The following is a 17,430-nucleotide window of genomic DNA, read 5'->3' as shown; positions in this document are numbered from 1 at the left end:
GGAGGGAGCGGGGGCTGCTCCTGCCGCGGGCTGGGGCGTCTTCACCTCCCTCAGGTCAGGGCAAAACATGCTGGATTCTTTGTCGTAATAAAAAAAAAACCCATCCCAAACAGAAAACCCCGCGTCTCATTATAGCTTCAGTATTAAAGCGCTTTAAAAAATTGTTATTTCGTGGCCTTACACTGAACTTTGGTAAAATTTGCAATTTTGCTGCAATAAAATGATATTTTTGACTCAGCATGTTCCAATAAAAAAAAAACCCAAACCCAAACAACTAAAACTTTCCAGCTGAAAAAGGAAGCTTTTCCACTGTGATGTTCAACTTGTTTTATACAGCAACACAAAGCCCTTGCCTCTGAACCCATTTTATTTTAGGCACAGTTTAGCTTGATTTTAACAAAGCTCTTCCTGGCTGCCTGCCCTTCAGCTGCTGGAGAGAAATGGCTGCATGGAGAGGCTCCTGCCCAGCTTTGATGAGGTGTCTGTGAGCAAGAAACTTCAGTCATAGAATCATAGAATCATAGAAACAACCAGGGTGGAAGGCCCCCAGACCCTGCACCACAGTCTCCACAAGGCTGTGGGAGATGGATGGTCACTGGGGTAGTGCAGCAAATGAGCAAGCAGGCATGCTTTTGGAAGCCTGACTATCCAGGCAAATTATGGCTCACCAGCTCTGTTCCCCATCCTGTCCAGCCTCCCAGATGGAGGCCACCAGCTCCTGGGCCTGCCTAGGTGGGACTATGCCAGTCAGCTGGACAGGAGATCCCCAGTGTCAAAGCCTGTGATATTACAGAAGGTAATAAAAGCAGAAGGAGTGGATAGATAACATGACCTGTCTCTCCTCACCCATCACCATCATGTTTTGAGGATGAGTTGTGGTTCCTCTTTGTTACCTTCAGACTTTGGGGTTAAAATTGGCAAATGACTTGTGAGATGAAGCATTGGCAGGGCTAAGAGTAAATGCCCACCTCTTAAGCACAAGTAACCTCACAAGCAGATGAAGTAACTGATGCAAGGCTGTGTGTGCTGGTGCGCCAGGATGTGCTCCATTCTCCAGAGCACAGGCTGATGGAAGGACTGTGGGACAGCGGTGACACTGCTTCAGATCACCTAGGAACTGTCTCCTCAGCTCTTGCAGCATCCTAGTGCTGCTGTCACCCTCTCTGCTTCCTTCTCCTGCCCTAAGAAGAGACTGGCTCTGCTGCTTACTGTGCTTTAGTGAACTCTCTGAAGGCGAACTAAAATCTGTCCCATGCAAGGACATGAAAACTGGAACTGCCTCTGTTTTACCGTGACATCGAGATCTTCAGTAACCAGGCGTGGGCACTGCAGGATCTGCATCCACCATGAACACAAGGTCATGTTTCTGTGGAGTTACCCACAATGCACGAAGATAGATCGTGAACCATTTTTAACCTGTTCAAAGTGTTCAATGGAGTTCACAGCAGATCAGTGCTTCGTTTCTTGGTGGCGATCACATTTTTCATCTGACAGCAAAGGTTCTAAAGTAAGATTTACCAAAGTGTCCAGCCCTGGCTCTAGCTACAAGTGATTCTTTCCAAATCCTGGAGACAAGTGGGGCAGGAGGAGGGGAAGATCCTCTCTCTGCAAGTTTCATTATGGGGTTTGCCTTTTTTGAATATCATTTGTCTTTATTGTCTGGCAGTGATCTCTAAAAGTGGAATCTACTTTATTGTATGAATGATGAAACACTGAAAGAAACTGCATGCTCCTTTGCAGGATCCCAAAGAGATGAAACCCTTGATAGTTTCTCGCCTGATTTCTCTTTCACAGTGCACACCTTAAATGTAATCAGCTTTTGGGGCATGCACTGCCTCCAACTGTGCATACAATGCTCACATTGAGATTAATAGAAGCATGATGATACATTTGAAGTGAGAATCCTGGACAAAAATAAGTTAAATTCTTGCTGGTAAAATCAATGACAAAAGTTTCTTTGGCTTTAGTTCTCACTTTAGAGGCATCTGTATGTCTAAGGCTGCAAAGAATCATTTTGGGGAGGGGTATATATATATCTTAGTAACATCCTAAGAAATAAAAAAGTCATGAACTTTGAACACATTTTATGCAAGGATTTTAGAAATATGTCTTTGTGGCCCTCCTCTTAGCAGAGATTTGTTGCTGTGTTTAACCTCACTGTTTCCCCAGCTCTGCCCTGGGGGGTGAGGAATTGTTTATGTTTGATGGGATCATCATAATACATGTGAACAAGGTGCTGGTCACCAATTTGTATTGGTGACCTCAGATCTGCTATTTAGAAATTCTCCTATTTTGTTTTTTATGTGCCTTTTGAATTGCTAAGAGTCCTTCAGGAGGTCTTTCACATCCTTATCCTTCCATCACACTAGCATGATGGAGAAATGTGATTTCCTCCATTCAGGGCACAAGGTTAAGGCCGTTTCCACCGTGTCTAGGTGATTGCTCACCCACATGCCCAGGTGAATTGCTCTGTGTCATTCAGAAAAGAGGCTAAAACTCAGGCTGCTTCCAGGCAAGAACTCAAATTGTGGGAAGTGGTGGAGTCACTATCCCTGGAAGTGTTCAAAAAACAAGTGGCCATTGCATGGTGGTATTCAGTTGAAAGTTGGATTTGATGATCTCTGAAGTATTTTCCAACATATATGATTCTATGATACTGTGCCCTCCTTCCTCTCCCTGTAATGAAGGTGACTTCCAGATAATTGCATGTGCCTGCAGTCCTCTGGCTTGACTCAGAAGTGACTGCAGGGGAGCTGGAGGCTAAGACACAGCAGCTTCTGCAAACACACATCATCTCATGCATGAACAGGCTGGGCCCACGGGTGACCCAGAGGCCTACTCTTACCCAGGCAGTGATGGACACCAGTCCAAACCAGCAAGTACCCGGTCTAACCTGGGAGCAGGGGCTAATCACAGCATGGAGTTTCTGGGTCCCTTTCTATTTCCCTGAGGAATAACTCTTGTCATTGGGTATTGATGAGGTGAAGCTAAGCAGCAAAAAATCTCATACCTGAAACCGTCCTAATCTCTTTAAGGGTGGAAGGAAGAGAGACCCAGTGGATTGGTGGGGAACTGAGCAGGGAGATTGCGTGTCCCCTCTTGAGTCACCTCTCCAGGGTAGTGAGCAACACAAATCCCAAGGGACTACAGCAATTGGATATTTCCTGTGGGTGCAGTGCCAACATTTCCAGTGTTCCATGCAGTTCTGTGGCCACTCCTGCAGCGGGGGAACCATTGACCCTTGACACACCTCATCCTTGCAAATCTCTCTGCATGCTGAGAACTGAATAACTTCTTGTGTAATTAGCTTCTCCAACTATTAGAACAGCCTGAGCCCCAGATAGCTCTCACCAATAGCTGTCTCACCAAGACAGAGAGGATCAAACAGTTCTTCTGAACAGCAGTGTTACTCAAACAGGGCACTATTATCAAGTGTAAGTCAGTGGGGTTTAAGATCCCTTCATGAAGGAGGATGCTCTTGCAATTAGCATCATTCATTTGCTTAAATGGGAACCTCTGTAGAAAGAAAGGAGGAGAGTCAAAACACCTGAATGCTCTCAGGGCATGAATAAAGGGAATGCTTGGGATAGGTCTTCACACTCAGACTGTCCTGTCCTCCCTGGCACTGTCTGAATTGCAACCCAAGCACAGAACCTGGAGGCAGCTGGACTCCAGGCTCTCTGTGGACTCTCCACTCCAATGCTAACAATTTGCCCTGTCCTGTCTTACTAGCTGGATGTAGCAAGAGCAGGTTTCCCTGAACAAGCTGCAAGCCTGCTAATTCTGCTGTGTAAAATGTGCCAGCAGCAACTTGCTACAGGGATTTCGTAAGAAGGAGGAAGTCATGGGTTAGAGGCACTTGGTCAAGGGTTTCTCTGGCTGCAGCTATGCCTGGGAGAAGTTCCCAATCCTTGTCTCATGAGCAGGACTAGATCTGCAAAGATGAACAGACAGAAGGGGAAATGGGAGTATCTCCTAGTCAGGCAGAATGACCTCCTGTCTCCATGGGCGGGACAACTGAGACACAGCTCCTTGCACCCAAACCATCCATCTTCCTGTTACACCATGGCCTCCTGCTTAGCCTCCAGCTGTTACCCTGGCCAAGGGGAGAAGAAAGACAGGAATGGGATGTAATCCTGTCACACTGTGCTGACAATGAGCATTCATCCTTTGTAGCTTCTTCTGAGCATCTGTAGCACTGATTTTCCTGTCTCAGTTCTGTCCAGCTCTGCAGGTGAATTCCTGAAAGTGCTATGAACTAACTGCACTTCTAAAGGCCTGAAGAATGAGGACGTTATTTATTTTGGTTGTCGATGGGCATCAAATGGCGTGAAAGAAATGTATGCCTCAACTCCATCACTATCTGGGACCAAAATAACAGATAAAAGGAGAAAATCTGTGGGAGTTTTCATTATATGGAGTTGCCATGGAAATAGCATGAGAGAACTTGGAGGAGAGCTAGCACACCATGTCTCCAGGAGGGCAAAAATCTCCTGCTAGCCTCACTCCTTTTTATCACATTAACAGGCAATATTTTTTGCTTTAGCAAGAGGTAGGAAAACATCAAAGCACAGTACCGATATTTCAGTCTATCCCTTGATTTCTCTGACCAGGACCTCCCTGACCCCTTAAGAAGTAGAAAAGTGAACCCTAACGCTATTGGTAAGTTGTCCTGGAAACTGGTTGATAATTTCAGCTAAATGGTAAGAGGGATGCAACTTTCCTGAGAAAATATTTATGGACTTCTGTAGATTCATATAAAAAAACCCAACAAACCCAAACCAACAACCTTTTCAAAAAGGTACTATTATAAGACCTTTTTTTTTCAAATAAAAATGGACATATTTCATTGAAAGGATTTTTTTAAATGCTGATTTCTAAGGAAAAGCATTATGATTTGAAGTATCTCAGAATTTTGGTGAGGTTGCTGCCTTGTGCTGTTGTACTGCTCTGGGAAGCCCATTTTATTCTCCTCTCAGTTGCCAAATCCCACTTTTAATCTCCTTCATCCCTTCTGATCAGGACAGGACAACCAAGTGTGCTCACACATTATACCTTCACAAACTTCACAAACATATCTCAGAGGTGTAATGTTGTATAGGGGTGGCATCCTCCAGCACACACATCCAGCTCTCCACTCTGTGCTTTCTGGCAGGCCATGGGTCACTCCTCTGGTGGACAGTCTCCACTTGGGACTGTCAGTGATGGATGTAGCAATTTGACTCAAAGTAAAGTACCACTTGGATGCTGGCATCCATCTGCTTCTTAGTACAGACATGCAAGTGTGAGTGAATTAAACCAATTCTGTTCTCAAACAAAATTATTGTCCACTCCTATAAGGCCTCACATTTTGTTCTGCAACATTATTGCTCCAACATTGCATTGTTTTTTTCCCAGGATATTGCCTCCCCACCCCTATCTGCTAGCATTTCCTAGGGCTTTGGCCACTACAGATTGTGACTGAACACCTCTAGAGACAAGAAGGATCCTCAGCCTGCAGTCAGGCTCCGCAGGGGAGAGGGCAGACAGGAAAGCCTGGAGCAGGGCAGCAGCAAAGTCATCACATTTGTACCTGCTCCCTTTCAGCAACGCCAATAAGTGGGAACGGAAAGATGCACAGGAATCTTCAACAAGACCTCATTTCCCCCACCCACCAGTACCAATGCTTTGGCCCTGCATCAGTACTGCAAGAGCAAGTGAAATGTAAGGAAACAGAATAACAAGAGAGGAAATATCAAAGAGCAATATCCCCTGAATGCTCCTTTAAGGGCTAATTCAAGTTATGCTCCAGCTATTGACCCTCTCTGGCTCACAGCACCATCTCATCAACCTAATTTCCATCACATTTGTGACCCCACTTGCAAAATCTAGGACCCCAAGTGATATAAAGCCCCATATTTGAAAACATACAGAATAGCTAAAGCCATGGAATCCATTTGTATGGGATAATGACTTTGTCCCAGGCTTCTTCTTTGACTTATAAATATCACATTTGCCATTATGGCAGTAATTTCAAATTTTTTTTCCTTAAAGCTGTCTTAAAGAAAGAAAGGAAGAAGGGGAGAGGGGAGGAAGGTCTCTTTTGACACCTGTGTTTCTAAGGCAAAAGTCTTACAATTATCTAAGAACAAAACTTGTTGATTGTTTTGTCTCTTTCCTCAGCATCAATTTAAGATAAAATTATACACATAATCTTATAAATGCTATTTATAAAGCTGTGGATACATGTTATGCATATTTTGTGCCAAAATGAATCCGTTTTTACCCCTATGAAATGACAAGTCCCAAACACTGAATAATTCCAAAGGGGCTATTTTTAAGGTACTTGGTGGTGAATTTGTTGCTGAGTAGCATCTATGTCTATAGCCATGGGAATATACACCATTTTTAGCTTCTCATAATTCTGGAGCTGGATTCATTCCAGAAGAGTTTGTCACAAGAGAGGGCTGTTGAACGGCTATTTATGATAAATGGATTCGTGGGTTATGGGATCAAACATTTCAGAAAGCAATTGTGCTTACCTTCACATCAGGACTATCTGGGGAGCTCCTATTCATCCCCTTGCTGTGTGTCCCAGGAGAGGGAGCTGCGTCACCAGGAAACTCTCTGTCCAGGTGGCAGTTCCCAGAACAGACTCCTCATCTCCCTGATGTTGGATCTTTCTGCTTTCAGCAGTTACCTGGAAGCAGCTGCTTCCAGCGTTGCTTTAGGATGGTTATTTTCACATGTTTCTTTCCAAGGAAAGGGAAAACATCCAGAGCCTTTTCAAATGCCACTGCCTTAGCATCAGGAGCAGGAGTAACTTGAAAGGTGAAACTAAAATCCCTGTCCATATCTGTGCAATTTTTGCAACATTCTGTGCATTCTGGGCTTTCATTCAAAACAAACAAATTTTTAAAGGCAAAAAACTAAATCATATGTTACAGAAAAAAAAACCCTTTCATTTTTAGCACTTATTCAGAAATAGCATCATCATGATGAAAAACAAATGAACTCCTGTTGCCTGTTAACAAACCAGCTCTGTGGAGAGCTGTCTCGAGCCAAATGACTCCCCTGGCTCGAGGTCTGGCCTTTATTCCTGGATTCAGAGAGATCTTCTGTGCAGCCATTTAAAAGCTGGTACCAACTATGCCTGGAGCATGCATCTGAGCAGCAAAGTGGGGAACAGGGAACAGCCTGCCCCACATGTGAGCAGTGCCACCACCATGCCCAGTGACATGGGAGAGGAGAGGCATGAAGCTTCATAGCGGTCAACACACGGTCAGACCAACAAATACACCTGGGAGGAACAAAACCACTCCTGGGCACCCCATGTGCTTGAAACAACACCCATTTTTTCCACCTCTATTTACTCCAGACCCAGTTACTGTATTCGGATCAAGCAGCACTCCAAAACCTGTGGGACAGCTTTCATTGTTTTGAAATTGGCTGGGCAGGTTTCCAACTGGAGGGTGTTTTAGACCAGGTTCCCAAGACACAACATCACAACATCTCATAAAATTGCCATTTATGTTTCTCTCCCTCCCCTGGGACAGGGAGGGGTGCTCAGAGCAGTCTCAGCTGCTCTTTGCATCTCAGGATTTTGCCCCTCCTGGGAAGCAATGCCAAAGATGTCCTCAGAGGAAGAGCACTGCTTTCCACAAAGGCGTATACTAAAGTCTTGTGCAAAGCAGATGGGAACACAGCGGGAAGAGAATCAGGCAGGGGATTTCCAGTGAGATCTTTGTTCCCTGGGCCCTGCTGTAGGGAGGAGACACAGTCTGTCTCCAGGCATGGCTGGAGAAGCTGGGAGGCATATCTGGTTCCTCTTCTGTGTTTAACTATGTTGCATAAATGCTATTTAAAGGGGTTTGTTAGTCTCCCCTGCCAACATCTGCCAAGACAAAGGGCCAGTGTGTGAGTTATGGGGCACCCAAGACATTGTGTTCAGCCAACCCACCCTCACACCACTCTCCCCCAACACAGTGCAATCAAGTCATCAACCTTCTCCTTTCTACACCTCCACGGGATTTTTTCTTCCCCTCCAGCCTGGGTTACCCACGCCTAGGTATTGGTGTGCAGCCGTGTCATGGTTTAACCCCAGCCAGGAACAAAGCACCACACACCTGCTCACTCATTCCCCCACCCTGGTGGGACGAAGAAGAGATTAAAAGTGAGAAAACATGTGGGTTGAGATAGAGACAGTTTAATAGGTAAAGCAAAAGCCATGCATGCAAGTGAAGCAAAACAAGGAAATCTTCATCACTTCCCTTGGGCAGGCAGATGTTCAGCCACCTCCAGGACAGCAGGGCTCCATCACATGTAACAATTACTTGGGAAGACAAATGCCATCACTCTGAACACCCTCCCTTCCTTCTCCTTGCTTTATATGCTGAGTGTGAGACCATATGGTATGGAATATCAGCTGGAATCAGCTGTCCTGGCTGTGTCCCCCACCACCTTCTTGTGCACCCCCAGCCTACTTGCAGGTGAAGTGATACAAGAAGCAGAAAAGGCCTGGATGCTGTGTGAGCACTGCTCAGCAATACCAAAAACATCCCTGTATTATCAACACTGTTTTCAGCACAAATCCAAAACACAGCCCCATACCAGTTACTGTGAAGAAATTACTTGACTTGGGAAGACAAATGCCATCACTCTGAACACCCTCCCTTCCTTCTCCTTGCTTTATATGCTGAGTGTGAGACCATATGGTATGGAATATCAGCTGGAATCAGCTGTCCTGGCTGTGTCCCCCACCACCTTCTTGTGCACCCCCAGCCTACTTGCAGGTGAAGTGATACAAGAAGCAGAAAAGGCCTGGATGCTGTGTGAGCACTGCTCACAAATGCCATCACTCTGAACACCCTCCCTTCCTTCTCCTTGCTTTATATGCTGAGTGTGAGACCATATGGTATGGAATATCAGCTGGAATCAGCTGTCCTGGCTGTGTCCCCCACCACCTTCTTGTGCACCCCCAGCCTACTTGCAGGTGAAGTGATACAAGAAGCAGAAAAGGCCTGGATGCTGTGTGAGCACTGCTCAGCAATACCAAAAACATCCCTGTATTATCAACACTGTTTTCAGCACAAATCCAAAACACAGCCCCATACCAGTTACTGTGAAGAAAATTAACTCTATCCCAGTCAAAACAAGCACAAAGTGGAAGCAAGGTATTGAAAAATGTGAGGCATGGTAATTACCCCAAATAAACACCACTGCAGTAACCACCCCCTTCAAAGTACTCTGGATAAATAATACTACAGCTCATGAAAGATATTTCAATGAGACAGCACGTGTTGATTTGGAAAGATGTTCCTTTGCAAAGCTGAGTCATAAAGAGGATTGAGAAGCTCTGCAATCAGTGATTAAACAGCTAGAAAGAGCTGCCAGCAGAGAAGTGCCCAAAATTGTCATGCTGTACACTACCTTATATTTCAGTGCTTTGCTTTGGGTTCATTTGTTTCATTTGTCTGAGTATGATGCATTTCAAATTTCAGATCTTATTCACAGCAACATTCAGTTCTGTTGATCTTGTACTTCAGTCGTGTGGGAAGGTGTCTGAACTTTTTGTCTAGTGGTAGAAGACACTTAAATTGGTTTTTTGGACTCTAATTAGGAAAGACCTTAAATTAAACACTATGGATATTAAAAATTGTTCAAGATTGGAAAACTCTGGAAAAATACTCAAGGGAGGATAGTTGCCATGGCAATTCTTCTCTGTTTTCTCTTGTGATAACAAAGGTATGTGCTGAAGAAGACACATCCCCAATACACATCTCTCAGACCCAAACCCACCTAGCTTTCAAGTCTAGGCATGGGGAGGGTGGGTGGTACAGCCACCCAGCATAGCACAGGCATGGGCTCTGCTGTCCCACCACAAGGAGCCCCAGTGTCATGTCACACTGCCAGTGTCACACTACACACCCAATTCCACACTGTCACCTGAGTCACAGTGCAGGTCAGGGTGCTGCAGCATATGGCTGAGGAACTACTTTTTCACACCAGCAGCATCATGATGGCCTTGTAGCTCCAGAGCATCTCTGCTGCTTCTTGGTCCCACAAAGCAAACAGGGTTGGTGAGACGCTCATGGCTTGTGATATCCAGCCGCATCAGCTCATGTTATACTGAAGAGCCAGAAGGGCCATGGCACTTCTAAATCCACACTGCAGACCACTGCAGGGTATGTAAAACAGGAGGCATGTCCTGATCCTGTGCTTGGTATATGGCAGTGAGTTGATCTACATGCGTAAGAATCCTGATTCTCAAAGATGCTATAACACTTGAATCCCAGTGATATCTTTCAGGATGTTGCTTCTGGGATCTTTCATTTCCATTGGTACTTTCAAAAATCTGCACCTTAGATTCAGGCTCCTCAACCTAGTCTTCTCACTGGGACTGCACAGAAGGTATGTCTGAGACTTCTCCAGGACCTTAGTCTGCTGATCAGCCAGAACTCACACTCGATCTAAGAACAGCGCAGCTCCTTCCACCCCATTCACTCAAGTTTCTCCTTATGGAAACTGGGGAGTAGGCAGCAGTGAAGAGTGAGGGAGCGGCATGCACCCCAACTCTCACCTAGGCATAGGGTCTGGATGTGGAATTATGCAGACAGCTCCTCATGAATCATGCAGTATTTGCACTGACCCACCTTCGGCAGCAGCTCCTACACAGGATGAGGAGAAAAGCATCTGCCATGGCTGAAACCTGTCTTGTGCAATGGATGCTGCTGAGAGCAAAGCAGAGATTATGAATGAGCTGACAAAAACAGCCTGCTGTGGGCACAGGCTCCAAGCAGAGACAGAGTAGCTACACTGAAAGTGTTTCATCCATTACTGTCAGAGAAGTCACTTTTACCACTGATTCCACTCTAATAAATCATGTTGCCAAGCAGTTTTATAGAGGTGTTGTACATCTGAAGATACTTATGGTCCTGTTAAAAGAGATGCATTTCTCTTTAAGCTCAATGTGGCTGAAATGCTGTCACAGAAGAAAGAGACTCTCTGCACACAGTGCTATTGTGAAAGAGGTATTATTGTAATTATAGCAGGAGGGACAATGTGAGCTGGGAGCCACCATCATCTTCATCTGACCCACCACCTTCAGGCAGCATTGCAAAGCTGAAAATTTGCTACCACAAGCACAATAGCTGCTCACACACTCTTTGCCATGAGGATTGATGAAAATGGGGAAATAATGATGTTACTTCCCCATTGAGCATAAATCACCCATCCCCTCAAAGTGACTGAAGTATTATAAGTCTGGCCAGATTTATACAGGCAACTTAACCAATTAGCTCTTTTATAAAGGCTGTCACCTTCTTAATGCAGTGTTAGATATATTTAGGCATGTGTCTACAAAACAAAGTATTTCTTTCTGAAGCTAACAAAGCTCTCATTCTAGCAGACTTAAAACTTTGGTCTGCAAATGTTTGCCCTGTGGCTGCATTTGCATTAGAGGGTTGTTCAGTGATGGCAGAAGCCAACCAATAGATCAAAGTAGGAGGTCTGGAGGCACCTACATATACACTACATACACACATATTTATACACATACATACATATATATATAAAATATACACGGTGTGCCACCATTAATGCCAGTAGGAATATTCCTTACTGACAAGTGGAGTAGCTTAGGAAGATGGTATATCCAGCACAGCTAAATCTACATGGCATCAAGATTATGCTTTTGAATTTGGCTCTGTTTAAATGCAGCCCTTCCCATGGCCAGTCCTATCACCATCACACTGCTGCATTGCATAGCGCTGGGAGGGACCTGCCCAGCTGCTAATAAGCAGCAAAGGCACTCCTGTCTCTGGAAGGCAGAGATAATTCCCAGACCAGCAGCCAGCACAGACAGCTGTGGAGCTGCTCCACTGCACTGACAAGTGAGATGAAGGGAGTGGGGCCACAGGCAGCAATGTGGCCTTTGCTGCAGAAACCCACTGCATCCCAACAATACGGCAAGGCAGCCTCTGGCAGTGCCAAGTGCCTTAGCAAGAAGAACTGTCCACCTTCCAGTTTCCCCTGCACTGTCTTCTTAAATACATACACAACAGGTAACATCATGATCTGTTGTCAAACAACAGGAAAGTACCAAAATGTCCATTTCAGCGTTTGCCTGAGACAGAAACGGACACTGCACAAGCACAGAAGAGAAACAAGGAGGTCTCTAGGCAATCTGCTGCACTATTATTTCTTGGAGAACAAAATACTGGAGGAGGCAGAGAAAAACCTTTTGATTTTTTTTAACATCAGTTCAGGAGTCAATTGTGTGTAACAGAGCACCTGTGGCCATGTGGGCCTTGGGTCAAAATCCAGAGCACACCTCTGACTTGTGGCTCCAGCATAAAGAGGTTGCTGGAAACCCTCCAATGTCAACAGCAAGTCTGGCTGTCCAAACAAACATGCACTTGCAGTGGAGGCGTATCAAAAAGCTGCCTGACCCAGCTGCCTAAGCAGCAGAGAGAACCTGCTGGAAACCCTCAGCCAAAGAGTATTTCTCCCCTTCCATATGCAAGGAATTCCTTGCCACAGGACAAAAGGATGCCATGGATAGTAACTTTGCCTTGTCTAGAAAGCAACTGGACAAATGCTTGTGGGTAAAATCTACCTGGGACCAGCAAGCACAGAAACAAAAATCCCTGTGCTACATTGCTCTAGAGATAGGGAAATGTTTAGAGGAGGTATCAGCCTGCAGTTGCACTGATGCTGTAATCTGTCTCAGGTGTCCACTACTGTCCATCACTGGCAGCAGGACACTGAGCTAGATGGGCCTCAATGGGACAAAATGTCTAACATTTCTGGATTGTAGATCATGTTGAAAATCAGTCATGAATATTTGCCTGAACACTTATGTGTTCACTGTCTGTGAACCCCAGCCACATAAAAATATTTCCTCGGGTGAGTAGGCCCCTTGTTTCTACATTAACACAAATGCATTAGTCAAAGCCTTTCAGTGGCTGGAGCCAATGAAGGAGATTACTTCATCAACTCCCATCTCACACAATCAGATAGTGCAGGGCACACCAGGATACCTAAAATAGCAATATATTGGAAAAAGCATTATGACTATTTATAGATGCTGTGACATGATTAGTACCTCAAACATAAACTGGCAACCTACAGCCTAGCAAATCAACAACTCCCATTGGGCTCACAAAGTCAATGATGGGCACAGAAGTTGTAAATCACAGTATTATTTTTTATTTATTTCAAAACTCCAGAAAATGCAGACAAAACATAGGCATCTTTGTGTACAGAAAAGGCAATTCAGTTTGCTTAGGATTTTGGTATCATTTAACACTGTTTATGAAACTCTAGCCTGCCTGCCCCATGCAAAAGGCCACTAGCAGGGCTGCACAGGCAGAGCCTACAGATATGATTAGTCTCACAGTTGGGTCAGAAGCTCTCACTCTCTGTTGAGAGCATATGCATGTTATAAAGAAGCTCATCATGCTGCTGAGATGTGCAGCTCTGTTTGTACCAGGTTTATTACTGGCCTTCCTAACATCTGAGACTTCACAGGACAAATTTTGACAAATTTCAATGTTTTGATCATTACAGGACATTCATCACTGGTAGCCAGGAACGAGTGTATCTACAGTCCCCACCCATGTTCCAAAATGAATCTGAGAACACATAAACTAGGCAGCACTGTGCTCCTCCATTCCTCATCCACATAGGTAAAAATAATCTGGGAAATGAAGAGGTCCCTTTGGATTCAGGGACAGGACTAAAAGGGCCTTTGCTTCTTAAAATCTTCCTTCAAAAGCCTAATTCTTTGTTTGTCTTGATTTCTCTTTTGACTCTCCCTCTCCAACACTGCAGTCACTAACCACAGCCAATAGCTTTTCCCTTGTTGGTCTGTTGGGGTTCTTTTTAGTTAAATGTTATCTGCTCTTTTTATCCATCCTGACTAACTGCTCTTGTACACTGGTGACTGAAACTCCCTCGTGAGGTCCACAGCAAAACTCTTATGGGGCTCAGCAAAGGAGAAAAGGAAAGAACATCAGAACCTCACGTTTTCTCCTTTTACTGCTGAGATTTGTTCTCAGAACACAGGTGCATGTCAAACAGCTTGACCAGCCAGAAGCTGAGATGCCACCTGACAAATGTCTCTGCTCTAGAGGGGAAATGGCTTTAGGAAAGCACCTGGACCTTGGGGCACTTAATCATCAGAGGACCACACCTCTTTTAGTGGAGATAACCAATTATACAGGCACTCACAGTAGCATGGTGTGTGAGCACGTTCCCACTGCAGGCATTCTGCTGTCTCCCTGGCAGAGTCAACAGCTAAAATGCTGGTTTGATGTCTAACAGTTCAACATTGCTGGTCTTCCTGAAACAAGGCCCACATCTGCCATTGTATTCAAAGTTTCCAAAAGGCTACTCATTACATGACATAAATCCCTGTTTTCAAGAACAGCCAGGTTTTCCTCCTCCTTTAAAGAAAACAGATGCTCTGTGTAGCCCTTCAAAAACTGACATCATTTAAGGAGAAGTTTTTTTAAAGATTAGCACCCGAAGTAGTTTCACTATGTTCAGTGTTCTTCAAATGCACCTTCATATCACAAATAATAAGCACCTGCTTTCTTCCCAGCCTGTATTTTTCTAATCCAATTACCACACAGATTTTAGCTTTGGCTCTTGTATAGGCTAGTTTTAAAGACATGTTACACACAAGGTACAGGAAGGTGAAGAAATTATCTTGGGGTCTCTAGGCCACATTTTCCAGCTGCTAGCTGAGATCAAGACATAGCACACCTCAAACAGAAGAAGAGCTGCAAATAGAAACCTGAATCTTCCTCTAAATGACATTGCTCAGTCAGATGACAGAAATGTTGATCTGCACACTCTGAATCTATGTAAAGGACATTTGTTTTCACTATGCTGTGTTGGCAGCAACGCTCATGTCCCTTTAGACTGCTTGTGGAATGGCAAAGATAAAGGCAGCATTTTACAGCTGCAGCAAACTCAAAGAGATAAAAAAGTCACTGTATGCACTTTCATCATGTTCCCCGGCCCATCTCAGGTGAGACTAATAGTCTGTCAACACTTGGACGTGACTTCTGTCAGGCACCAGTCTTGCTAATTAAGTACTTTTGGCTTTCTCAGCATTGAACTCTGGGAGCACAAAGGAGATAAAACCAAGACATGGAGAGATCAAGAGAGTCTGTGTGGCTGAGGACCTGGTCTGGAATGAAGGAGCAGGACCATCAGAAGGTTCTGCAGTGTTCTTCTGAAATGGTTGGCCCTTAAAAGATTAAGGCATAGGTGGGGAGAAGAGGAATGATAGTTTTCTGCCTCTGCTGAATTATTAGTTTATTTTAAAGAGGACAGGGACATAGTGTGGGGAGGTTATCAGTGCAAAACAGCACCATGGGGAGCCAGATGTTCACTGTTTCACAAACCAGACCTCATTGCGTCGTCCATAGGGCTTCATAGGGGGGTCATATCCGTTGCACAAGTAGAAATCCTTGCTGTATGCAGCTTCACTTCCCAGGGCAGCCTTCAGCTTGGCAGCATAGTTTATGTAATCTGTCTCTTTAGCATAGCCACCAAACTGCCTGCAAAGAAACCAAATACAGAGAGGTGTTGAGCAGTCGTGGCAAAGCACAGAAAAGAAGAGAGAGAGAACAATATATAACCACAGTATATTTAGTCACACATTTTGGTCCAGGTCCTGCCAACATACACTTATGTATGTACTGTTCATTGTGAACCAGCATGCTTCATTTGTGATGGATCAAGTCTCAAGGGTTACACAGCCAGGGTGCAGCCATCCATTGGCAGATGCCAAATGGATCCCCCCAAACAGCACCATGTATATCAGTCAGCAGAATGGCCCTACCCTTTGAATCAATGCCATATAAGAGAAACAACTTTCTAGAACATGAGGTTATCTCCAAGTCAGCTCAGCCCACAGTCCTTACACCAATGCTGTCAACAACCATGTTCAGTGTAGTGTGAACAATCATCTGCTGGAAGCCAGATCATGAAACAAAGCCAAACTCTAGCTCACCCAAGGAAAAGGGGATGTAGGAACAGAGATGTTGGCAAGTACAGCACACAATGCTCTTTAAAAGGGGTGGGCTGTTTTATGTCGACCTCCCACCAACAGGAACTGTTTCCACATCAGCCTGCACCTCACCGCTGTGCCTCAGGGCCAAGGTTTGAGACAAAACAGCCTGACATTGCAGAAGTTGCCCACACCCAGAGCAAAGGTCAGGCAGCAGTCACAACCAAAGGAGAAGCCAGTTTAGTCAGCCAAAATAGTTCAAGCAAGGAGACAGGGAAACCTCCAAGAAATTAAAGGCAAGGTGAAGAGCTTATTGCTATTGTGAGGCTAGTTTGAGCCCAAGCTGTCAGTCAACAGCTGAAGACATTCAAAGGTGATTTGAAGCAATGCAATGCCTGCTTCTTTCCATGGTGGACTCTGGAGTGAGTCCGTCTAAATGAGGCTTCATTGACACCTGTAGATTCATGCAAACCATACCTAAGGACATTCTTGATGACTATGAACCATCTGCATCCCACAAAATGGGGAAAACAATAGTTTTCAGACTAAAGAAATGATGTAGTACCTTTCAGGGTTAACCTCCACGCTTGTTTACCCAGTGATAAGAAATCCATATTCCAAACCAGTGCATCATGACTAAGAATAAGAAATGACACAAAACCCCTGTCTTCAGTCTAGAAATATCCCTCTATCTCCTTCTACCATTTTCACTCCTTGTCCAGCAAGTCACCTGGTAAAACAAACACTGCTCTTCAGATCTTGCTAAAGACCCCAGCACTTTGGACTGAAAATCCCAGAATGCATTCCTTACATGGAATAAATGGTCATCCCTTGTCTCTCTTCAATCTTAATGCTTTCATCAGTAGGACAAGGAGGATTGTCTTGAAACTGGCTTGGGATCCGCAGAGAGACCTTCACTTTCTGCTGAAAGGAGCCATCTTCAGTGGGAAAAGCAGTGATGGAGACAGGAGCAGTCATGCCCATTGTGGTTCCTGAAAGAGACACACAGACATAACTAAAGAAGTCAAGGTTCTCAGAAACACACAAAAATAACAGGAGGTTCACAAAAGCTAACATTAGTTTAGGAAACCTCACACTGAACTTTTTGTACAGCCGACAAGAGTGGGGCCACACGGAACAGTCACATTAGGCTTCTGCTTGGGCCCAACTCTCTCTCCACACAAGGACTCTGGGAGACAAGGGCCCCAGGCTGACCTCTGGAGGGCCTTTTATCCAAGGTGCTGGTTTTGTGGCTCTTCGAGACACTCTGTTCTTCTGACAAATCACCTCTAACACAACAGTCTATAGTTCTGGGGCAGGCGTTTCAATTGTTACTATCTGCACTTAGTGATGAGCCCAGAGCCAATACTGGGTGACAGGAGCTTTCTCTTAAACCCTTTCAAATGCCTCCTGACATCCTACAAGTT

The 17,430-nt window shown here is 44.8% G+C and overlaps 1 protein-coding gene across 2 annotated transcripts in view; it reads right to left on the bottom strand.

Annotated features, from left to right (window-relative positions):
* Positions 1–15,171: 15,171 nt before the first annotated feature.
* The window catches only part of HEBP1 (heme binding protein 1), a 3,649-nt gene continuing 1,390 nt past the window's right edge, over positions 15,172–17,430 (bottom strand). Inside the window, exons 3-4 of one of the 2 annotated variants that reach the window (XM_009075615.1) lie at positions 16,815–16,988; positions 15,172–15,551 (exon numbers count right to left, since the gene is read on the bottom strand). In XM_009075615.1, coding sequence (XP_009073863.1) covers positions 15,380–15,551; positions 16,815–16,988 — 346 coding nt within the window. In that variant the 3' untranslated portion in view covers positions 15,172–15,379. Of the gene's footprint in view, positions 15,552–16,814; positions 16,996–17,430 lie in introns of both variants that reach the window. The other variant, XM_009075614.1, reaches the window with a different exon arrangement.

The sequence above is a fragment of the Acanthisitta chloris genome, unplaced genomic scaffold (genome assembly GCF_000695815.1).
Source record: "Acanthisitta chloris isolate BGI_N310 unplaced genomic scaffold, ASM69581v1 scaffold3135, whole genome shotgun sequence".
Classification (NCBI taxonomy): domain Eukaryota; kingdom Metazoa; phylum Chordata; class Aves; order Passeriformes; family Acanthisittidae; genus Acanthisitta; species Acanthisitta chloris.
The sequence above is the reverse complement of the archived record's forward strand: the minus strand, read 5'-3'. Positions and strand labels throughout refer to the sequence as shown.